The sequence below is a fragment of the Lemur catta genome, chromosome 7 (assembly GCF_020740605.2).
Source record: "Lemur catta isolate mLemCat1 chromosome 7, mLemCat1.pri, whole genome shotgun sequence".
NCBI lineage: Eukaryota > Metazoa > Chordata > Mammalia > Primates > Lemuridae > Lemur > Lemur catta.
Window position 1 is genome coordinate 15831053 of NC_059134.1, and position 25437 is coordinate 15856489.

General features: G+C 39.3%; 1 protein-coding gene and 1 long non-coding RNA gene across 2 annotated transcripts; one reads left to right on the top strand and one right to left on the bottom strand.

Annotated features, from left to right (window-relative positions):
- Nucleotides 1-16697: 16697 nt before the first annotated feature.
- PANX3 (pannexin 3) lies at nucleotides 16698-23937 on the top strand. Its single transcript, XM_045555707.1, has 4 exons — nucleotides 16698-16999; nucleotides 18202-18344; nucleotides 21091-21305; nucleotides 22840-23937. Exons 1-4 carry the CDS (start codon nucleotides 16819-16821, stop codon nucleotides 23477-23479), a joined length of 1179 nt encoding a protein of 392 aa, XP_045411663.1. The 5' UTR covers nucleotides 16698-16818; the 3' UTR covers nucleotides 23480-23937.
- On the bottom strand, nucleotides 18796-21279 carry LOC123641185. The gene is made up of 3 exons (XR_006736238.1): nucleotides 21133-21279; nucleotides 20588-20649; nucleotides 18796-18876 (listed from the first exon to the last, which is right to left on the bottom strand). It is a non-coding gene; the product is annotated as an uncharacterized LOC123641185 (long non-coding RNA).
- Nucleotides 23938-25437: the final 1500 nt, after the last annotated feature.

The window sequence follows — 25437 nt, forward strand, 5'->3', positions numbered from 1 at the left end:
TCTCAAAAATAATAATAATAATCAAAGGGAAAATCTAGAGATTAAAACATATATAATATCCAAAAAGAAAAAAAAAACTACTTGATTATATTAACATCAGATTACATGCTACAGAAGAAAATATCAATGCGCTTGAAGACATAGCAATAAACTATCCAAATTGAAACACAGAAAAGACTGACACAAAAAATGAACAGAATCTCAGTGATCTATGGAACAATATCAATCAGTTTAACATATGTATAATTGTTGTTCCAGGAGGAGAAGGAGGAAAAGAGAAAAATATTTAAAGAAATAATGGCTGAAACTTTCACAAATTACATGAGAATTATATGCCCACAAATCCAAGAAGCTCAATGAATCTGCAAGCAGAATAAACACAAATAAAGTCATGCAAAGGTATATTATAATCATATTTCTGAATATCAGAAACAAAATTTTAAATGCAGTGGGGGAGGGAAGCACATTACATAAAAAGGAAAAAATGATAAGAATGACTACAGACTTCTCATCAGAAATGATGCAAACAAGAAGATAATAGTGAGACATCTTAAAAGTGCAGGAAGAAAAACAATATAGAAGTCCATATTCAGTGGGAATATCTTTCAAAATTGAAGGGGAAATAAAGACTTCTTAATGCAAGCAAAAGTTTAGAGAATGTTTTGTCAGCAGACTGCACCACAAGAAATGTTAGGAAGTTCTCTAGGCAGAAGGAAAAAGATACCAGTTGGAAACTTGGAGATTCCCTAAAATTGTCAAAAGTTACCTTGGAGATATGATGTAAATATAAAATCAGAGAGCACTTGAAATTTTAAGTGTGTGGATAAATGTAAAAAGCATTTTTCTCAATTGTTAATGTCCTTAAAAATAAAGCAAGGAAACATGATAGAAAGAGCAGGGGTGTGGGCTGCAATTTTAAGTCAAGTAGCAATGTTAGGCCTCACTGTGAAAGTGGTATTTGTACATAGACTTGAAAAAGATGGTCGGAGTTGTGCTCAGTAATATCAGCTACCCTAGGGTACTATTGAGTAATTGTGACTTACTGAAACATCCCTCCCAGGCCATACATTGCATCGTGCACTTCAGTAACCATACCTTAACCCAAAGTACTGGCTCTAAAGGGAGAAATTTTTGGACATATGGAGATGTTGAGAGGAGCAAAAAAATCTCTTTCTGAGCATTTGAAGAAATCACAAATTACATAATGAAGATAACTGTGTGAACACCCTATTCTGTTCTCCAGACACCCAGCCCCGGCTGCTCTAAATTCCATTTGTTGTATACTCAGCTTCAGGAAGGGGTCTTATAAAATTCACTTCTTTAAAGACTAATGAAGCTGGTATGTGACCACCTGTACTTCACATTCCTTATTGTTTTGTTATTATGAATTTATATTAATATTGAATTTATATTATTATATTTATATTTACAATAATTTCTGTTTTAATGAGGACAGACTTTTTAGCCAAGCAATAAATCTCTATTTGGAGAAACTGAAGCCTCAGTTAGCAGATGGTTTATATATATTTTCAGTCAGAATTAAGGACTGGAGTCCTTGTGGAGAAGTTATAAAATCATAACACAAAGGCCAAAGCCCATGTTCTTCCCAGCAAGAGCTGTTTATGAGCATATGCACAAACTTATCAATGATTGTTTATCTTTCTCTTTGGTCCATATTCAACCAAGGCTCAGCAGTAACAATGCTTCATTTATAGATTTTCATGGGAGTGCTGCCATGTCTTTCAGTGTTATTAATAAATCCCAATCCCTGTTTTCAATCCCACTGCACAAAACTTACAACTAGAGAAAAACAATTCATTATAACAATCTTCAAAAAAGCCCCATAAGGCAGACTCTTCTTGAGACTCAAGAGCAAATAATACCTCAGGGGTTCATTAAAAGTTGACTTTTCTCTAAGAACCCTTGAGGGTTCTTGTCTGGATGATGCAATATCAGGGAAAGTTCCCCTGAGTTAATGTCACTTTCACAGACTGTTGCCATGGAGGCTTCATTTCAAATGCACTTCAAAATTATTAGAGCACTCCCTTTTTATTTTATTTTATTTTATTTTTATTTTATTTGTGGTAAAATTCACATAAAATTCACCATTTTAAGCATATACATAAAGTGGATTTTAGTATATTCACAATGTTTTGCAACCATCAACACTATTTGGTTCCAGAACATTTTGTTATTGCCAAAAAGAAACCTCATAGCTATTAAGCAGTCACTCCCTATTCCCTCCTAACCCCCAGCCCCCGGCAACCAATAATCTGCTTTCTATCTCTATGGATGTGTCTATTCAGGACATTACATATAAATGAACTTATACAATACATGGCCTTTTGTATCTGGCTTCTTTCACTTATCATAATGTTTTTAAAGTTCATTCATATTATACCATATATCAGTACTTGGTTCCTTTTCATGGCTGAATAATATTCCATTGTATGGATAGACTACATTTTATTTATCCATTCATCAGCTGATGGCCATTTGGATTGTTTCCACTTTAGGGCTATTATAAATAATGCTACCTGAAAACCAGCCAAAGGTGAGATCTCAAGGCTTTCTCAGGTCTCTTCTGAGCAGTATCCAGCCCTAAGTCTGCATATGGCCTTCCCAGGAATTTGTGGGAGCTTTGCAAAGTCCTTATTTCCCAAAGCATCTCATTCTCCAGTCTTTCCTGTCAGTCTTTTTGGTTAATCTATTTTTTGCCCCAGTTGTTTTCCCTTGCTTCAGGCTGTGACTAATACATTTGCCTTTAAATACTTTTGACAAGCCCCATCTCCCTACTCCCACTCCACACCCCACAAAGCCACCTCAGCCCTGGGAGAGAGTTCCAGATTAGGCAAAATAAAGGCAAATTCCTTGAGCTAATCTTTCAGAGAGCCGCCAGAGAGGACAAAATAAACCACCTCAATTTTTTAAATATTCATAGATGGATAACTGGATAAATTATAATGTATGTGAATACTATTTAGCTTTATAAAAGGAAACCCAGCTCTTTATGACAATATGGATGAACATGAACCGAGAGGACATTATGTTAAGTGAAATAAGCCAAATGCAGAAAGAAAAATACACACATGATCTCTCGTATATGTGGAATCTAAAAAAATGTCAAATACATAAAAACAGATTAGAACATTGGTTACCAGAGGTGGGTTAGGTGCAATGGGAAGATGTATGTCAAAGGGTACAAAGTTGCAGTTATGTAGGATGAATAAGTCTAGATTCCTAATGTGCAGCATGAGGTTAATAATATTGTACACGGAATTTTCTAAAAGAGAAGATTTTAGGTGCTCTTTCCACACAAAAAAGGATATGTTAAATTGCTTACTGTAATAATCATTTAACCATATATACATACATCAAAAATCATGTTGTATAACTTAAATTTTACAATTTTAAGAAAACGTCAATTTTTTTAGCATAAGATCTGTTATGCTCCCTCCAGTCCTGGTTACTTGTGCCGGGAACGTGGGATTCTATCTTCAAGGGTGCTGCCAACAAGGTAGGAGCCAGAGGCATCCAACATAAGTTAAAATTGCACAAAGCTCTCTTACCAAGATTCAGCTTTTTTTCCTTGATTAAGTATTCCCTGGTTGCTGCAAGTTTTTTATTAGTATCCAGAGTTCTAAGAAAGTTGCTTTGGAAAGTTTTTGTCAGCTTATTTGTTGCTTTTGTAGGTGGAAAAAAGACTTTTGAAGTTCCCTACCTGCCATTTTTGCTGACCTCACTCTAGGATCACCTCCCCTTTGTTCTCAGATTGGGATATTCAATTATGGTCCTACTAAGTAATGACAATAAATGTTGGAATCAGACTGATCTCAGTGCAAATGCTGGCTCTGCCACTTCCTAGCTGAATGACAGAGGTAAATTTTGTTTAACCTCTCTCTGAACTTCAAATCCCTTAAGATAGGGATAATAATTCCTAAACTCAAAGAGATATAGTTATGAATAAATGGTGCCAGACATAGCACCATAATTTAAGGTATAAAGCTTATCATGTAATGTGGATTTTCTTGTCTTTACTACTGCAATGTGAAACTTAGAGACTTTTCTCTATATCTAAGGAGGAACATGGTTAGGACAGGTATTGTTCCTGGGGGGTGAGGGAAGACAGGTAAAATCAAATGAAACCATGTATTTTAAAATGCAACACATACACACAAACAGTATACACAATATGATCTCACTTTAGAAGAAAAGGCATACGAAGCCGCAGAAAAATATCTAGAAAGAAAAGCACTAAGTAGTTAAGAATGGTAAGCATTGGATAGGGGAAGTATGGTAGTTTTAATTTTTCATTTTTTCTTATCTATATTTTATCATTTTCTACATGCACATATATTACTTTTGTAATTTTTAAAATGCTTACAAAATAGACCAGGCGCAGTGGCTCATGCCTGTAATCCTAGCACTCTGGGAGGCCGAGGCAGGTGGATTGCTCGAGGTCAGGAGTTCGAGATCAGCCTGAGCAAGAGCAAGACCCCGTCTCTACTAAAAAAAAAATAGAAAGAAATTATCTGGCCAACTAAAAATACATATAGAAAAAATTAGCTGGGCATGGTGGCACATGCCTGTAGTCCCAGCTACTCGGGAGGCTGAGGCAGTAGGATGGCTTAAGCCGAGGAGTCTAAGGTTGCTGTGAGCTAGGCTGACACCATGGCACTCATTCTAGCCTGGGCAACAAAAAGAGACTCTGTCTCAAAAAAAAGAAAAAAATAAGAATAAAAAAAAGAAAAAATAAATAAATAAATAAATAAAAGAAAAAAATGTTTACGAAATATAGTAATAAGATCCCTCTTCTGTTTATCTCCAGAAATTTAATAAATCAACTTTACTTCAAAAAATAAAGTTTTACATAAAAGTAAGTTATAGCAAAACGGCATGTTACAGTAGAAGACAGGAAGGGCTGGTGGTCAGAAGTACTGGGTTCTAGGCTCAATTCTGCCTCTGACCAGTTAGTTGTATGACCTTGGGTGATTTGGGTAACATTTTGAGCATCAATTTCCTAAAATGAAAAAAATGAATACAGCTTACTTCTTTTTCCCTATGTTGTGCTGATAATAAGATAATCAAGATAAAGCTAGTGCAGCCACAATGCCTAAGAGACACAGGTATACGCATATAAGAGGCTGCAAACTAGAACAGTAGGTCTCAAACATTAATACGTATTCGACTCACCCAGAAAAGTTGTTAAAACTCAGATTGCTGGGCCCCATCTCCAGAGTTTTTGATTCAGTAGGCCTGGGAGTGGGGCCCAAGAATTTATATCACAAGTTCCCAGGCAGTACTGACGATGCTAGTCTGAGGACCACTAGCTGAGAATCACTGAACTAGAGGCAAGGAAACAAACACCAGGCTCTTTAGATTCAAGTTCCAAGTCACCTCTATTAGATCCATGACCTTAGGCAAATCTCTTAATCTGCTCTTCAGTTTTTTCACCAGTAAAAAGCAGTCATTCCTGCTAATAAATACCACCTGTCCATAAGATACTTATGAAAATTAAGTATTTAAACTTCTGAAAGGAATGCACAAACTCTACTGAATTATGCAAATATTATTATTTGTAAAAGTTAGGCAATTAACACAGCTGGAATTTAAATTATTTTCATCTTAGGAACCCAACAGTGAAGATCCATGGCTTCCAGAAAACATGTCTGAAATTTGAGTACTTTGCTACTATAGAGTTAATGGTGTCTTGGTGAGACACCATGATATGAACATGTAAATATTAACAATCATAACCACAAGAGTTAAAATTTATTGAATGCTTACTATTTAGAAGGCACTGTACTAATTTAAACCTCACAATCCTATGAGAGAGCTACTTTTAATAATTCCCAACTGTAGCTAAGAAAGCTTAGGCTTCAAATGTTCAAGTAATTTTCCCAGGGTCACACAGAAAAGATCAGGAACAAGGTTCCTAAATAATATGCTTACAGTGCTATTTGTTGATTCTTCTAATTTAGACATTATTCATTAATTCAGGGCCTAGAATAGTATTAGTATTAACTCATAATAGTTATTCAATAATTTTTTGCTAAGGGAATTGCTATTCATTAGATTTGATTGAGATTTTGTTCTCTTACTTTCGCACACTCCTAATCTCTATCTCCTATCCTCCCAAAATAGGTAAATCACAATTTTCATTTCCCAATACTCAATGTTTACTGTGCTGTGATGTTATTTAGATATTTAGCAGCATGCTTGGCCCCTAGATGCCAGTAACATGTTGCCACCCCCAGAAAAAAAATGTCTTCAGGCATTACCAAAAGTCCCTTGGAGGCAAAATCACCGCCTGTGGAGAATCACTTGCTCTATAAGAATAATCCAATCCATTCCAGCAAACAACTTTCTCAAAAGAAAGGTCCTATTTGCTCTTACAAGCTCTGCATTCCTTCTGCAGCTTTTTTTGTAAGTAGCAAAAAAGAAATAAATGTGTATGTGTGTGTGTCAGAAGAAGGTGTAAAGACCAGTGATAGTAATTGTTTGTCAAATTGAGATATAATTCACATACCATAAAATTCACCACTTTAACATGTACAATTCAGTATTTTTTAGTGTATTCACAAGGTTGTGCAGCTATCACCATCTAATTCAGAACATTTTCACCGCCCCAAAAAGAAACCCTGTACCTATTAGCAGTCACTCCCCATTCCTCCGTTCTCCCAGCTCCTGGCAAACGCAAATCTACTTTCTATCTCTATAAATTTGCTTATTCTGATTATTTCATGTAAGTGGAATCATACAATATATAGCCTTTTGCATCTGGCTTCTTTCACTATTAACATAATGTTTTCTGTGCTGTAGCATATATCACTACTTCGCTACTTTTATGGCTGAATAATATTCAACTGTGTGGATATAACACATTTTGTTTATCCACTCATTGGGTGACAGGCATTTGGATTGTTTGCACTTTATGGCTGTTATAAATAATGCTGCTAGGAACATTCACACACAAGTTTTTGTGTAAACATATGTTGTTAATACTCTTGGATACATACTTAGGAATGGAATCACTAGGTCACATGGTACCACTGTTTAACTTACTAACTGCCAAACTTTTCCACAGTGGCTGTGCCATTTCCCTTCCCATCAGTAGCGTATGAGAATTCCAATTTCTCCACATCCTCACCAACATTTGCTATTGTGTATCTTTTTATTACAGCTATCCTACTGGATGGAAAGTGATATGTCATTGTGGGTTTAGTTTGTATTCCGTGATGGCTAATGATGCTGAGCATCTTTTCATGTCCTTGTTGGCAATTTATATATTTTGTTTGGAGAAGTGCCTATTGAATCCCTTTCTCCATTTGATTAGATTGTTTGTCTTTTGTTTCTTTTTTTATTATTTCTCTGAATTGTTTGGAATTCACTGATTATCTTTTGTTACTGAATTTTAAGAGTTCTTTATATATTTTGGATACTAGACCCTTATCAGATATGTGATTTCCAAATATTTTCTCCCGTTTTGTAGGTTGTCTTTGCACTTTCTTAATAGTGTTGTTTGAATGTATGAAAGTTTTTAATTTTGATAAAGTCTAATTCATCTATTTTTAGTTTTGCTGCTCATGCTTTTGGTGTTATATCTAAGAATCCACTGTTAGATCCAAAGTCATGAAAACTTACCCCTGTCTTTTATTCTAAGACTTTTATAGTTTTAAAAGCAATTGCTTTTAAAGACCAAACTTTAACCTGCATTTTTGTCTTAAATGTCCTAAGCTTCCTCCAGCAATCCTCTTGGGCATCAACATATAATCACCATCAGCTGTAAGCCGAACCATTGGTTGACTTTAAAAGTGGAAAACCAATAAATAGTGATTTGGGAATAGAAGCTTTAAAACAGAAAAATGGTGAAGCAATGAGAGTGGCTGAGATTTTTAAGGGGTACAATGTGACATGGGAAGAGGAAGTCAAGGACAGAGAGACTTTTGGGGATCCCAGTGTAAAGGGCACACAGGGGACAATGATTCCCCAAACAAATCATTTTACTTTTAAGCTGTGAGAGTGTTATATTCTATTTCTAGTTCCACCTACTTCTAACCCTGACCTAACTTGAATTTTTCTGAGCTCCACATTGGCACTAGCATAGAAGGAACATAGAAGGAACAACAGATCTCATCTATTTTTCTTAGTTCCCTTACTTTACTCAAGATAAACTACATTCAAAATCCAATTTGCTCAATATTTTAAAATACAAAATTCTCAGTTGCTATAATCTAATCCTTCTCTAACAGAACGGTAAAAACTCCTCCTGTCTAGAGTTATAGATGCTGGCTTTTCAGCAATCATAGGGCTTAAGCTCAACTATCAATTTTTGGATTCAATTTCATATGCAAAGCAAACCTAGTTATTGGCATAAATATGCAAAGTGCTACATCCTGTTTCTTTTCATATTTTCTTTCATTTTCAATACATAAACCCACAAACATATACATAATTTTTCATAATATGTAACTGTGATAACATGCATATTTTTGTGTGTACAGTTCTTTGTTCTTTATTCTCTTCTTTCTTATTTGTGACATTGTGCCAATGCCACAGTCATGACACATGCAAACACCTAAAACAGCATTTCTTCACGGTCTTCTAACTTTTACATCTGTGTGCATTAAAATTCAATTAGTCAGGCTCCATTAACGCTGACGTGCATGGCCCATCAGGGTACAGACTGTACTCCTTTTGGAAATGGCTTCTCAGGAACCACCACATGATGTTCTCACCCCATCTACTTCCTTCTGATTTAGCTGCTAACTATCCTCCCCAAAGTAGGACCCCTGCTGTGTTAGATCACAGAGCTTCAAGTCCAGGGGAAAACTAAGGATGATTTCCAGATGCCTGACAGCAACTCACATTTCTATAGCAACTGCACATTTGAAAAACATTTTCATTTGCATTATCACATTTTATGCTTACAACATACTTTGGGAGTTGATATTATTACTCTTCATTTTATAGATAGGAAGTGACTTGTCACTCAGTAAGCAGTATAACTATAACCACACTGTACTCCCTAGATTTTGAATATCACCTTTATATTATCACAATCTAGTGAATATTTTGAGATTGCCTATATGAAAAGAGAGATTAAATTTCAGAAGCAAAATACACGTCCAAATACAAGAAATAAAACACAAAAACATTTTATCTCTAAATATGTGGAAAGGTTGTAGGCAGTAAAAACTCCAAGTCTAGCCTATTTACTCTAACCATCCTATCTCTGGCTGGTCTGACTCCTAGAGAACATCAGTAGTAGTGAGATGAGTAAAATGCAGAAAACAGTTCAGTGGGGGGAAGATGCTCATACCTGGCCCTACCACAGGACTTCACTCTAGATGAGAATGCCAGCAGAAGATTACTCTACAGTGACAGATTTCATCCTCAGGGAGTAAGCCAGCCAGGGCTCCAGCTCCCCCTCTTCTAGGGATCTATTTGAGCACTACAGTAGGGTCTGGTCTTGATTACTCTAATTTTTCTTAATTCTCAGCTTCATACTCCCATGTACTACTTCATCAGAAATTTATCATTTGTGGATTTCTGCAACTGCTCTATTATTAAAACACTGATGAACTTTGTGTTGGAGAAGACCATCATTTCCTATGAGGATGGCATGCCACAGCTCTACTTCTTGCTTATATTGTCATGGCCAAGTGCTACATGCTGACCAGCAACTGCTGTCATCACATCTCATCAAGTTAGCTCCCTGCTGGTAGTTCTAGTATTTGTAATGGAGTTGATTGGCTCAACAATAGACATTGTGCCTTGTATTAAAACTGTAATATTGTGAGTTATTTATTAGTCTTTACTTCTCTCATGATACATGTATGATATTAATATGAAAATTTTCTTTTTGGCTCGATTCAACATTGTTGCTACTATTAATAGATTAACAGTCCATGTTTCCTATACCTTTTCTCTCCAGCATCCTCCACATCAGCTTCACAGAGGGCAACCTCTGGGATTTTTCTGTGGGTCTGATGCATTCATACTTCTGCTTTGTTCTTTCTCAGATCATTTGCTCCAGAAAAAACCAGGTGCCACGTAGTGAGAATATTCAGTCAGCCCTATGGAAAGGGCCATGTGGTGAGGAAGTTAGGCCTCCTGCCACACTGAGGCCTTCTGCCAAAAGCCATATGAGTGAGCCATCTGGGATGTGAATCTTCCAACCCCAATCAAGACCTCAAATGACCAAAGCCAACCTCTCGACTGTAATCTTGTGAGCAACTCTGAGCCACAGCAACCCAGCTAAGATGCTACCAAATTCCTGACCTACAGAAACTGGGAAATAACAAATATTTGTTTTTTTAAGCTGTTAATTTTTAAAGTAATATGTTATACAGAAATAGGTGATGCATATATTAAGAAATACTAAAACTCATTAGTTATCAAGAGAAATGCAAATTAAAATAATGAGATACCACTTTATACCATTAGCCCTATAGGACCTAAAAATTCTAATCCTGGATATGTACCCCCACTGAATTTTCCTGTAGGACCATAAGAGGAAATGTACATTATTTGTGGTATAAGAAGCAGAAACAAGATGAGTGTCCATCAACAGGCAAGTGAGTAAGTAAAACAACGTACTCTGCAGCAATAGAAAGAAAAGATAAGCTGTGGATACAGCAACACAGAGTGCTGAAGGTTTTTTTTAAAGTAAAGAACAGAATGATATGTGAAACAATATTGCTTATGTATATTAAACTTAAAATGCGCAGACTTTTGGGTAAGATTGTAGTATGTTGTGGCAGGCAAATGCTCCTACAGCAACAAATAGAAAAAGCTATATTAATTTTAAAAATTATGTTTTGTGAATATCAGCAAGCTATGGAAGAAATGAGAACAAGATGAATTTTTATCCTGAGGAATTGTCTGCTTCTGGGGCCTTAGTCCAAGCAGAGAGCCTCTGTAGGGGAAACAAGAACCATCAAAGCTTCTAATGGTTGTTACAGAGGTAGGGTGACAACTGGAAACTTGAGGGACTTCAAACACATGGCCAGTTTTCCCCCATGCTATGCTGACTCAGTGATGGGGTTGTGTGGACTGAGGACTAGAACAGAAGCTTCTAAAATGCAAAATGAAATCCCCTACACTCTGTGGTGCTTAGGAAACAAAGACTCTCTGGAAGGAGGAGACCTGCATTGAACTCACTGACACAAACTCACTGAGCCAGTCTCTTCTTCAAAACATTTGCCAGATTTTGATGCTACCTATAGGAGAGACTAAAAACTAACGGAAATCCTCTGAAGATGATGACAGAACCTCTCACATTCTTGCACAGCTTAAGAGACAAAGACCCAACAGGCTCTCAATCAAAAAACTGGAAAAGTCAGGCTTGGAATGGAAAAAACTACATGTAGACTGAATATTATAATACTAAAACTCCAACACAGAACCAACCATGGTCAGTTCCTGATGAGATTGTGATCAGCTCCTCATCCTATTTGCCTAATCAAAGAAAGGAGAACCATCTTTGGTGAAAGATAGCATCATTTAAAGCATCTACAGTTCTTATGTTTTTTAATACACAATGTTCAGCAAACCATGCAAAATTACTAGACACGCAAAGAACTAAGGCCATAGGACCAATAATGAAGACAAAGTAGATAAAAAGCAGATCCAGGATTACCCAGATTCTGAAGTTAGCAATAAGGATTTTTAAATAACTCTATTAATATTACACCAAGAAAATAGAAGATAGGTGAGTTAGATGAAAGTATGGAGATTTTCCCCAGAAAACTAGGACCTCTAAAACAGAACCAAATAGAATTTTCTGAAGTGATGATAATGTTCTAATCTTAATGAGGTATGGAATACAAAGGTATATGCATTTATCAAACTCCATTTTAACTTTCTTCATTTCACTGTACATAAACTTTGCCTCAAAAAATAAACTGTAAACAAATATTGAAGTATAGTTGATGTGTATGCTGAAGTATGTAGGGAGAATAATATCAATGCCTGCAATTTACTTTGAAATGCCAAAAAAGATGAATTGATGGGTGGATAGAGGGATGGGTGGATAGAGGGATAACAAAGTAAACCAAGTAAAATGCTAATGACAGAATTAAGGACTGCAGTCATTCAGTATAAAATTCTTTCAACTTTGCAGTATGTTTTAAATTATATGACTGGGCATGGTGGCTCATGCCTATAATCCTAGCATTCTGGGAGGCCAAGGCAGGAGGATCACTTGAGCTCAAGAGTTCGAGACCAGCCTGAGCAAGAGTGAGACCTCGTCTCTACTAAAAATAGAAAAAATTAGCCAGGTGTGGTGGGTCATGCCTGTAGTCCCAGCTACTCAGGAGGCTGAGGCAGGAGGACTGCTTGAGCCCAGGAGTCTGAGGTTGCTGTGAGCTAGGCTGACAGCAACCACGACACTTTAGCCTTGGTGGCAGAGCAAGACTCTGTCTCAAAAATAAAAAATAAAAAATATAAATAAAATTATACAATATGGATACACTATAAGATATTATGAATAATGATATACCAATAAATTTGACCATTTGGATGAAAAATGGACAATTTCCTCAAAAATTTAACTTGTCTAATGTAATGGTTTAAAATACTCCACAAATTCTTTGATACTCCTTCAAAATGTGAAGCCTAATTCCCCTCCCCTTGGATATGGGCTAGATTTAATGACTTCCTTCTACTGAATAGGAAAAAGTAAAAGTAGCAGTTGCAACTTCAGAGATTAGGTCATGAAAGGCAACATGGATTCCTGTTTGCTTTCTTTCATGGATCACCTGCTCTGGGAAAACCAGCTGCCATGTCACACTATGGAGAGACCCATGTGATAAGGAACTAAGGCCTGCTGCCAAAACCCAGCCAGAAATCAAAACTCCCAGCCAATAACCACTGAGTGAGTTTGGAAGTGGATCCAGCAACCCAGTCAAGCCTTTAGATGTGTGCAGCCCAATCAACATCTGACTACAACCTCACAAGAGACCCTGAGCCAGAACAACCCAGCTAAGCTGCTCCTAAATTTCTGATATACTTAATCTTTGGGATAATAAATGTTTTTGTTTTGTTTTGTTTTAATCCCTAAGATTTTGCATAATTTTTTATGCAATAGAAAACTAGTGCATTTAAGCTAACACAAAAGAAACTAGAAAATCTGAACAGTTAAATACTTACTATGCAATTAAATCTGTCACGAAAACCTCTACACAAAGAAAATCCCAAGACTAGATGGTTTCACCTGTAAATCCTTCCAAATATTTAGTCAAGAATTAATATCAATATTGCATAAACTCTTACAGAGAAAGAGGATAAAGAGGAAATACTTCCTAACTCTTGGTATGGCCAGCATAACCTGCGAAAGACTTTATAAAAATTGAAAATTATATCAAGTTCTCTCTTTTTTAAATGGAAAGGTAAAAATTCTTTGAAAAATTTTATCAAACTCAAGCCAACAAAAAATCAAGAAGATAATATATCTGAGGCAAATGAGGTTTATTTCACAAATGCATGAGTAATCTAACATTTAAAATCTGATCCATATATTTCATCACAATAATGGGAAAAAAATCATATGAACATCTCTATATACACAGAAAAAGAATTTTTAAAAATTCAACATCCATTCATAATACATACACTAAGCAAGCTAGGAATAGAAGAGAACTTCTTTACACTGTCTGGGGGATGGACACGCTTGAAGCTCTGACTCAGGGTGGAGGAAGGGTGGGCAAGGGCAATATATGTAACCTAAACATTTGTACCCCCATAATATGCTGAAATAAAAAAAAGGAGAGAACTTTTTTAATGTGAAAAAGAATGCCTACCAAAAAAGAAAAGATAAGAAAACAACCTACAGTGACCATCCTGCTCATTAGCAAAATACCAAACACTTTCCCCCCTAAGAGAAGGAAGAAGACAAGGCTATCCACTGTCACTACTTATATTCAATTTTGTACTGAAGGTCCTAACCAGTGCAAGAAGCCAAGAAAAACAAATTAAAAGGCATAAATATTAGAAAGAAAAAAATGAAACAGTGATTTCTTTCATAGATGATATGGTTGTATAGATGAAAAATCCAAATGAATCTATAAACTATTAGAATCAATAATGAATTTAACAAGGTTGCTATATACAAGATCAAAATATAAAAATCAGTTATATTTTCATATATTACCAATGAACAATTAGAAAATCAAAATTTTAAAAAAATAGTTCATTAGTCATCAAATTCCAGTTAAAACCACAATGCATTACTACCACACACCCTCTAAAATGGCTTAAAAAAATTTTTTTAATTGCAAAAAAGTAACAGCAAGGATGTAGAACAACAAGGACCCTTATAAGATATTGGTGAAAGGTAAATTTATACAACCACCTGGAAAACTATAGAGATGAACATATATAGCATTCTGACCCAGCGATTCCACTCCTCAGTATATACCCAACATAAATGCACATATATATTCACCATAAGACACATATTAGAATGTCCACAGCCACATCATTTTATAATACACAGAACCTGAAAACCCAAATGTCCATCAATTGGGAAATGGATAAACAAATTGTTTATCTATAAAACATAAAAAAGTGACTTTCTGATACATATGACAACATGGATGAATTTCAAAATTATGTTCAAGACAATCCAGACACAAAAAATACATGCATATGATTCCATTTATATAAAGTACAAAAACAGGCAACAAAATGGATGGTACTCCTAAATACAATGTGGCACAAAAGACAGACACAAAAAAGTATAGACAGATAATTCCATTTTTATAATATATTAGAAAAGGCAAAGCTAATCTATGCTATTAGAAGTTAGGACAACAATTACCTTTTGGGAAATGATAGTTATTAGAAAGGAGCACAAGGCGGTTTCTGGGATGCTAGCAAACGTTCTGTTTCTCGGTCAGATGAAAATGTACTGAAATGCATACTTAAGAAATGTGCATATTAATGTATGTATATTATACTTCAATGGAAATGTAAAGTATTTTTAAGAAGCAAAAGAATATACATGCATATAAACCAATAACAAACATTTGGCAAAAACACACATAATTAAAAGATACAGAAATGAAAGTATCTTCTCAGTAACAGGGAATAGAAATGAAGGATCCCTTCTGCCGTTCCTATGCCTAGATCACGCCAGTTACACACAGGGAAGCTCCGAATCAGAGTTAGCCTCTAGCCTGTGGGATGGGGAGAGAGGCAGCCCCAGCCACATTTGTGGCCCCAGGAAAAATGTTCAAATAGAGGCCCACATACCATATATCTAAAAATTTAAAAGTTATAAACCAAGCTAAAAAACTGTTGAATAAAATTCTGTATGTTCTACCTGCCTACCCTGACATATCACACACATACATATACATACAACCTTCATAATGATCAGGAATGCCAGGCTCAAATTTAGAATCCTCAGACTCTCCCAGGCCCCTCACCCAATCCCTGTCTCTTCCCAACCCAGCTAAGTTCCACACTGCAAAAGAAAACCTCACAATTGCATGGGTATACACCCTGGGACTTCTAAATTCCATCCAAACCCCCACAACTAGCCATTCCTTAGGCCTACAAGTACATACCAGCAGCACAAGCTTCCCTGGGAGAATGTCCCTGAGGAAGAGGCCCACACAGGTCCTGGAGGCAAGCTGGGGCCTGTGGGCAAGGTATTACAGGTACTACAAGGATGGTTTAGAGCAAGTACATAGGTACTAGAAGAATGGTTTAGAGTGGGTGCATAGGCTCTGAGTGAACACATCCCCTTGGCCCCACAGACTCACTGCCTCACAGGAAGGACACAGCCAGTGGGGACCAGAGTAAGGGCCAGCTTAAGGGCCTATACTGCCAAGTTTAAGGGCAACACTAGAGACAAGAGAGCCCTATTCTCCACCCACCCAATCCCACCATATGAGCTGATACTTGCCCTACACTTGACAGTTTACAAAGCACCTTCACATACAATACTTTTAATCAATCCCCACAACTTTGTAAGATTGTAACATATTTCCATTTGAGAGATGAGAAAACTGAGCTAAAAGTGACTTGCCTGAAGTCACACACACAAAAAATGAGCACTTCTCGGTCTCCAGTGGAGGAGTCTTCTCTTTAATTTCAAAGGTCACACTCTTTCTACTACTCAGCATGGCCATGCATCCCCCAACTCTCTAGAGAACTGATAGGCTAAAAAAGAATCAAAAATTGTAAATACATAGTTGAAATATTTTAGAGAAAGACCAGAGTCAGAGAAGGAAATTTAACACCAAATATAGAGCAGTTTATGGGGAAAAAACCTGGGCCCAGAGCAAAAATCATCACTGGGACAAAGACTACTATGTAGTGGTAGCAATCCTAGCTGGGTCCTGGGGGCTCCATTCCCACTCCAAACCACAAAATGAGGGCCTACAACACATTTAAGCAATTCCCACCCAAATTCCACACCAATTACACGGGGGGGTCTGGCTCCACAGCCCTCCTTCTCTCCACCACCCCGCTTAAAATACTTTATTAATGAGAGGGCAACATAAAGCCACAGGACGCCATCTGCTCAGAGACAATCCAGAGACAGAGCAGCCTGGCACCACCCCAGGTGAAGCCTGACCCTCCTCCAGCAAGGACCCACTAAGGCCATGCCTCCCTCTAATTACGAGGGTGTCTAGCTCAGGACCTGGGCAGTTATTTACAGAACCATCGCCTGCTCCTAGCACAGATATCCATGACACAGCAGGCACTGTCTGCTGGAAGCCAGCTGCCTGAAGCCGCCATCTCCTTGCTCCACTATCCCAGGATCCCTCCTGCAGTCTCCGCACCCTCAAGTTCAGCAGCATCATGTCTCTTGCAAATGCAGCTGCGGAGTACATGCTCTCCGATGCCCTGCTGCCTGACCGCAGGGGTCCCCACCTCAAAGGCCTGCGCCTGGAACTGCCCCTGGACCGGATGGTCAAGTTCGTAGCTGTGGGCTCCCCGTTGTTGCTGATGTCTTTGGCATTTGCCCAGGAGTTCTCCTCCGGTAAGTCGCTTCGAAAGCCCAGTGTGTAAGAGAGATTCCACTTCACATCAGGCTCTGCAAGGGCTCGGAGGTAAGACAGCACCCACGGTGACTGGGTTTCATGACTTTGGGCTGGGCTGGATAACCCAAAAGGCAGACAATGCATGAGTAAAGCACAGGCACCAGAAAGTTTTAAAAGTCATCTCCAAAATGTTACAATAAAAAAATTAGTTGTAATTTTAGTATCCATATATATTTTATGACATTTCAATACTTAAACTTTTAGTTTGGTTTTCATACGGATGAGAGAGGTTGAAGTCTCATAATCTTCTCAGGACCTCGGACCTCTCCATCTTAGCCACGCTGTGAAGAAGCCTCTCACTTCCTCTGCACCCTCTTCCTACCCCGTCTCCAGGGTTACTAATCTGAGAACACATGTTAACTGTCTGATGGAGCCTGGCACATTAGGGGAGCTGGATAAGCTCACTGTATCCTCTCCACAAACCCCAGCCACACACAGACATGAACACACACATGGATCTAGTGCTTCAAGTGCTGGATTAACTCAGCAAATCCACTGCCTCTATTAAAGAGAATGTGGACTTCCCTGGACTTCTGGCTTTCTTTTCTGGCTGTGCCATGAACTTACTACATTTCCTATTGAGGGGTGCCAACCTCCCACTACCTCTTTGTCTGCTTCTTTCTGGAAAATAATGGGAAAACAAAAAGCCAGAGACTCTCCTCCAAACCCACTTTCCTTCTGGTACTATTTGCCCAACTTTTCTCTTGATTTGGACTAAGAAGTCTAGGCAATTAATCCTTCACATTTTAGAGTCTAAAGGGTGTTGGCTCTCTCAGGAAGGAGATGTCACCATCAAACTGCAAGGCTTCTGGTGCCAGGCTGTGGGAGCACAGGGAGCCCCCAATCAGGGAGTCTAGGGGACTCTGACAAAACAGAACCACCAGACCTAAGAGGCTGAGTCAGTCACTGGTAGGCCTGGGCCAAAGAGCGGAGTGCGGTCTAGGCATGCCCTGTCCAACCATGACATAGCCATGCCCAACCCAGAAAACTGGGGCATGGGAAGAAGATAGTGCCTGCCAGACACAAAAATCAGCAAGACATTGTGGAGGTGACCCCTAGAAAACTGTTAGATGAGTGCCCCCTGTGTTCCCATTCCTCCACTCCAGCTCGGGGCTGCCTCAAAACTGTATTCCTGTTCCAGGGTCTCCGATCAGCTGCTTCTCTCCCAACAACTTCAGTGTCCGGCAGGCTGCCTACGTGGACAGCTCCTGCTGGGACTCACTGGTCCACCATGAGCAGGATGAGCCTGGCCAGTACAAGATGAAATCTCTCTGGCCCCACAAGGTAAAGCAGCCAGACTGTATCAGACCAGCTCCACGGCAGAGTGGAGGGGACGGAACTGCACTGTTCTATTCCCTCTTGACACTTACCCCCACCCCCACCCCCACCCCACTTGGTCGCTGACTTTCACGTTTCAGGCATTCTTCAAATGTCTGGTGATCTTTGGTTGCCCACTTTTGTCTGATTGGAAGCTTTGTGCTCATGTGTGAGGCAGGTAGACAGGTAGGCTTCAGTTTAAGGTGATCCTTTCATCTATTTCATTGGAAAAACCTCAGATATCAGTGTCTATAGTCCTTTCTCTTGGGCCAGTCGGTTTTCTCCAAGAAGAGTCATTCAGTCCTTAATTTGTGGGGAAAGGAATGGTGCAGTTGGAATTAAAACTGGCTGCCCACCCTCTGGAAGCTCGGCTGTGGGTCTCACTGTTCACTGTTCATTCAACTGTTCCTGCCATTCTCAGTACGGTTCCCCTGCTTCAATGGACCCAAGTGCAGAGTTTAAACTGGTTCAATCTCTCCCTGGAGAGCAACTTCAAGGTCTGTAAAGGGGGTGAAACAGTAGCTGTTTGAATGTCTCATGTTACAAAAAGGATCTGTGGGTCTGTTTCTCACACAGATTTTTCAAACAATTTTCCTGTTTTCAGCCCCACCTACACTCTCATTTTCAGAGGTCCCTGGTGTCTCCATTTCCTGGGGCTTTCTGGTTCTGTGATGCAAAACAGCTTGCTGGCCCCTGCACCAGCTTCCCATCCTCCCCGCAGGCTGCTGTGTTCCATAATGCAATTATTTTCCAGTTTTCAGCATTTTGTTCTCTTGTCTCCTCTCCTGTTCTCTTTGTCCTTACAAGATTACATCTTTTCTTATCCTTTATTGTTATCGCAGGGGGATTTTATGACAGATTAGCAGTAATATATATATTCAATTCACAAAGTCACATAGCATTTTCTAGGCATGACAATTTATAAGGCCTCAAATTGCCACAATTCTAGGATCCAGGCAAAACCAGAGACATAAAGGAAAGAGTTTAGGAGGTTTCTGTCACTGAAAGTTAAAGCAGGATTTAAATGGTAACAAGTTCTACCACAGAGGGGATTCACATGTCAAAAAAGGGCCAAACTGTCTGATAATCAAGATCTTTAAATCCAAATTCTCTGCCTCCACTCCAAATCTACAGAAACAGAATCTCTATGGGTACAGTGTTCATTTTCAAGAAATGTCATTTCTTGGGCAGGAGTGAAAAGGTTCTAATTTTCTCTGGGGCCTCATGGTTAGGTACCTTTCCTAACATAATCTATCTTTTTGAGTTCAGAAAACTCACCCCTTTCTCCTCTACCCAGGTGCAATCAGATATGTATCCTCTCTCTTTTTCTTCAAACTCTCCTCTAAAATAAGCATCCCTGGTTCAGGAGAAGCTATAAGTCAAGTAGTCATTAAGAGAGTAAGCTCCAAAAATCAGACAGCCTAGATCCAAACCCTGCCTCTCCCACCTACGAACTGTGCAACCCTGCCCAGATTACTTCATCTTTCCATGCTTCAGTCTCCTTATCCGTAAAACAGAGATACTAATCATATTGGCCCGACAGCATCCTCATAAAGATCAAATAAATCACGCATATTAAGCACCTAACAAAAATGTAGCTTTAAAAAGCCTTTACAAATAGAGATTTTACTGTGGGCAGAATAGTGGGCCCAACCCTGTGAGGTGTGGTAAGTATGAAGAGGAAACCTAAGTAAAAGTTCCCATATTAGTTCACAAGGGCTGCCGTAACAAACTACCACAAACTGGGTGGCTCAGTCAACAGAAACGTATTGTCTCACAGCTCTGGAGGCCAGAAGTCCAAGATAAAGGTGTCATCAGTGTTGGGTCCTCTGAGGGCTGTGAGGGAAGGACCTTCCAGTCCCTCTCCTTGGCTCACAGACACGACAAGAAGACTGGGCATTCTTCCTGTGTCCATGTCTCCTCCTCACCTGACTTTTTATTCTTTTAAGAACACCAGTCATAATGGATTAGGGGCCACCCTATTCCAGTCGGACCTCATTTGAAAGCAACTAATTACATCTGCAACAACCCTATTTCCAAATAAGGTTACATTCTAAGGTACTAAGGATTAGGACTTCAACATATTAAAGAGGCAGGGAACACAGACACAATTCAACCCATGGCAGTCCCTTATCCCGGGTGTAGCTAATAATATAGCTGAAGAGACAAGGTTTATGCATTCTTAAAAGTCAGTTTGTATATCTACATACCTGAAAGAGCTCCCCCAAAGAAGTCCAAGATAGTGTCTGATGGTGCAGGCATTACCAAGAATCTAAAAATCAGAAAAGACCATTGTGCATCAGAGAAGCCACATGGAGAAAATGGGATTTTCTCTCTGCTAGGATGCCACGGCCACTGCCGGCCGTGATCTCTGGCTAGCTACTCAGACTAACAAATTTGGAAGGGGAAGGCAGGGAGAGCCTGCCTCTCTCCCTCTCTCTTTCTCTTTTTCTCTCTCTGCCCCGGGGCCCTAAACAGATGCTGGGTCAGATAAGAGGACCTGGGGAGCATGGAGATCCACATCCCTTCTCTACCAGGCCTCACTGTACTCAGCCAGGTCAGCGGAGAGCCTCAGGCCCGAGGCCTGTGGTAGCCCGTCGCCCACACTGCCTTCTCCTCTGAGGCAGGAACTGGGGGAAGGGTAGCCCCTCACTCAGCTGTCACTCAGGTCTCAGCAGCCAGGCCCCCCTCCTCAGCTGCTCTCACCCCACAGGCGCTTCCCTACGCCCTGCTGGCCTTGGCCATGGTCATGTACCTGCCAGTTCTGCTGTGGCAGTATGCAGCCGTGCCAGCCCTCAGCTCGGATCTGCTGTTCATCATCAGCGAACTGGACAAATCCTATAATCGCTCCATCCGCCTGGTGCAACACATGTTGAAGATCCAGCAGAAGAGTTCCGACCCCCATGTGTTTTGGGATGAGCTGGAGAAGTGAGTTGTCTCTTCCATCTTTTTCTGAAAAACTAAAAAACAAAGAACTAAAAATTAGGGCTAGTCAAGAATTAAAACGATGTCTTTGCATAGCAATCTTTAAATTATCTTCTGTGCCATCCTTCTCAAGAGTACAAAGTATTTACACATCCCCTTAACTTTCTATCATTTCTGTAAATAGAAAACTCTACCTCTAGTGTACAGATGACTACACTGAGCCCACAAAGGTATTCATCTCTCTAAAGTACCACTTTTGTACACTATTCTACACTATTCCTCTCAGAAACCTTGAATAGTTCCCCCCATGCTTACCAAAAAATACCCAAATTCTCCTAAATATTTGTCCAAGGCCCTCACCATAATGTCAGCAACTACTTTTTCAAACCTCTAACTAGAAGGTAACAGAAACCTTCCACTCTACCTACCCAGTCTTCTTCCTCTCCCCTTAGCAAATCATTTATTTATTTAATTGTTCCTACATCTGTACACTAGGCATTTTCTCTGGGTGCTTTTGCTAAATTAGTGTGTGTTGTGGGGTGTGGGCAAGAAGAGACAGAGCTATACCTGCCCATGTGGGGCTTACATCCTGCTGAGAAAAACAGACAACAAATAAACAGAACACATTTGTAAAACATATGTCTGGAGATAAGTGATATGAAGAAAAGAAAAAGTAAAGTTGGGGGTGGGGTTCTGGAAAGCCAGAGGGATGAAGAGAGGTACTGTTTTACATAGAGTGGCCAGGCTAGGTCCCCCAAGAGGACAGTTGACCTAAGATTTGAATTCATACTGTCTTATGTTCTTGCATATACTCTACCATCTGAAAAAACTTCCTCTCTAGCTTTTAAAGCCCAGCTTTAAGCCAATAATCTTCATAAAGGTCTCTGAACACTCTAGCCCACACTGTTAGCTCCCTCTCCTAACTTTTGCAACTACTATGGTTTGTGTCCATCATTTTAGCAACAAATCAAGTGCTATTTTTATTTCATATTTGCATGTCTTATCTGCCCCTTCCCCACAAGCCAGACTCTAAGGTTTTTTGAGTCTAAGCAGAGACTGACTTATATGTACCTGAACACCACAGCTCTCAACAAATATCAGTACTAGTGATACATTTATTTGTATAAAATGAACTGGCCTAAAAATCATACACAGAGTACACAGGCCAAGAAAGAGAATGCACTTATTTAGACTCCCAGTCCAGTGCCAACTTCATAAGCCTATTGCTTCCTAAGCATCCTCCTTCAACTTAGAGCTTTAGTCTGCCTTGCTGGCCAGAAATCCAGTATGACTACTCATCACTCGCTGACCGTTCACTCGGTGTATCACATTGCACTCAATACTTGGAGAATCAAGATATATTTACACATCTGTTTTTGGTATGAAGCAGGGTTATGCTCAGGGAAGGCAGATTTTCATGTAAGCCAAGAATGCCATGTTGAAAACACAGATCTTCTGTTCCTTTCCCACATGGCTCTCTTGGAGTACAGTTCTAAATGGCCCTTCCTAACCTTGCCTCCTGTCTTCCCCTGCCCAGGGCTCGGAAAGAACGATACTTCGAATTCCCTTTGCTAGAGCGGTACCTGGCATGTAAGCAGCGCTCACATTCACTAGTGGCTGCCTACCTCCTGAGGAACTCCCTCTTGCTCCTCTTCACCTCAGCCACCTACCTGTACCTTGGCCACTTCCATTTGGATGTCTTCTTCCAAGAAGAATTCAGCTGCTCCATCAAGACAAAGCTGCTAAGGGATGAGACCCACGTCCCTGATCTGATCACATGTAGGCTGACCACCCTGTCTGTTTTCCAGATTGTTAGCCTCTCCAGTGTGGCAATATATACCCTATTGGTTCCAGTGATAGTCTACAACCTCACACGGCTATGTCGGTGGGACAAACGACTCCTATCCATCTATGAGATGCTTCCAGCTTTTGATCTCCTCAGCAGAAAGATGCTGGGATGCCCCATCAATGATCTCAATGTGATCCTTCTTTTCCTCCGAGCTAACATCTCTGAGCTCATCTCTTTTAGCTGGTTGAGTGTTTTATGTGTGTTGAAGGACACAACCAGCCAGAAGTACAACATTGACACAGTGGTCGATTTCATGACTTTACTGGCTGGCTTAGAACCCTCAAAACCTAAACACCTCACCCATCGGGTGTGTGATGAACACTCATAGTTAAGAAACCATGGAGCAAGAAATTCTGTGGAAAAAAAAGTCTCTCTCCTTCCTCACAAGCCACACCTACTATTACAAAAAAAATGAACAAAAAAAAAATACACACTTTAGAATTCCTAAGCTTGGATTCAGGTGAATCATTTATCCTATATGATGTTATCCTAAAGATGAGAAGCTGTAATAAAGACATGGAAGTAAAATATGAAAGCTGGAGCTGAAGAGCCAAAGAACTAAAAATTAGGGCTAGAGCATTCTATGAAGATAGAATAAACAAACAAATAAATAGAAATAAAGTCTAGACATTCCACAAGGAAAGAAGACTCTAAAGGCTATTTATTAAGGCACATCCTTTTCTCTATATTCATTCTATCACCCTCTAGGATACACACTCAGCTTACCCCAAAGAGCAAGTGAGGCAATCTGTTAAGAGATTAATAAAGATGTGGAACTCCTGGAAACCTTTTGGTGTCACCTGAAATCCCAGGAATTTGCCCAGCTTGCTTTGTGGAAGTCATCAACCTTGCCCAGGCCCCCTGTGGGCAGCAAAGTGAGCCAGAAGTTACTGAAGGCTTCAATTTGTAATCTGATCTTAGGGTTTAAGGACATAGTAGAACAAGGCCAGGGCCATGCATCAGCCTGGAGTGAAGCCTTGAGGTGTCCAGACCACTTTTCATCATCTAAACCAGGGATTCATTTCACCAAGGCCTGGGATTATGGGTTGTGGACTCCTTCACAATTCTTAATGGGCCCAGATATGCTTTTACTACCCCAGGGGTTACTATACCTTCCCTTAGAGCCAATCACTGAATAGCAACCACTTAGAACTAAGCACCATAGACAATAAAGTACTATTGAACCCTCTTCCCTAATTCACCTCCCATCTTAGCTCCTAACTCCTATTCCTGTGCCTGGATTTAATGGAACCTTGATCCGACTCCAAAGGCCATGTTTAGCCACAATACCATGCTTTCTCTCATTTTATATTTCTTTTTTGGGAAGCACATTATGTATTTCTTTAGAGAATCTTTGCATAGGCTATTTAGACTCTTCTTCATATGGGTAAATAGAACAGTTATGTTGCTTCTGACAAATTCAGGTAAGTTTACTTAAAACAAGTGAAGAGCTGATATACAGACACTCATCAACGATTTCCTATTGTCACTGGATAAAAGTCCAACTCTTCAGTGGTACACAAGACCTTTCATGATCCAAACCCTGCCTACTTCAGTCTCTCCTCTTGCTTCTCTCCAAACACATCTTTCACTCTGATCAAATACTTGCAGTTCCCATGCTTCTCATAGTGTTGAGCCTTTGAATATGCTGTGTCCACTGCCCAGAATGCCCTCCTTTGTTCTTCACTGGGCCAACCACTCACTCTCCTCCAGTCTGACCAGGCAAATCTCCTTTAAGAAATCTTCCCCTTGCAGATGATGTGCACTTGCTATTGCAATAAATTAAAAAAAAAGAAAAGAACAAGAAACCTTCCCTATCTCCCGCCTCCTCCCCTAACTGGGTGCTGCCATATCAAACAAAACCTACCTCTGAAATAAACTTTTTATACCATATTAATATTGCCAATTTACTTGTCTGTCTGTCCCTCTTAAAGTAAGGTTGTATCATCATAGGCCCTAAATAGTCTTCTGAACAAATAAGTGACTGAATGAGTTGCTCAGCAGAACCACCTTTGGAGCAAGCAGACCCAGCCTCTAAATAGTCCCATATGGAAAGAGCCTTGTACACAAAGATACACTTCACAGCAATTAGTCAAAAAGTCAAACAACATAGAAATAATTACGCAAAATATAATATAGCCATAACTAAACTATGAACCACACATTTAAAATTTTGCTTCTCAAGAAATCATAATAACACTGAAATGACTATAATGGTAAATTATTAAAAGGAAACATTATATTTCATATGCTCTAACTGATATAAAAATGTCTGAAAATATGAAA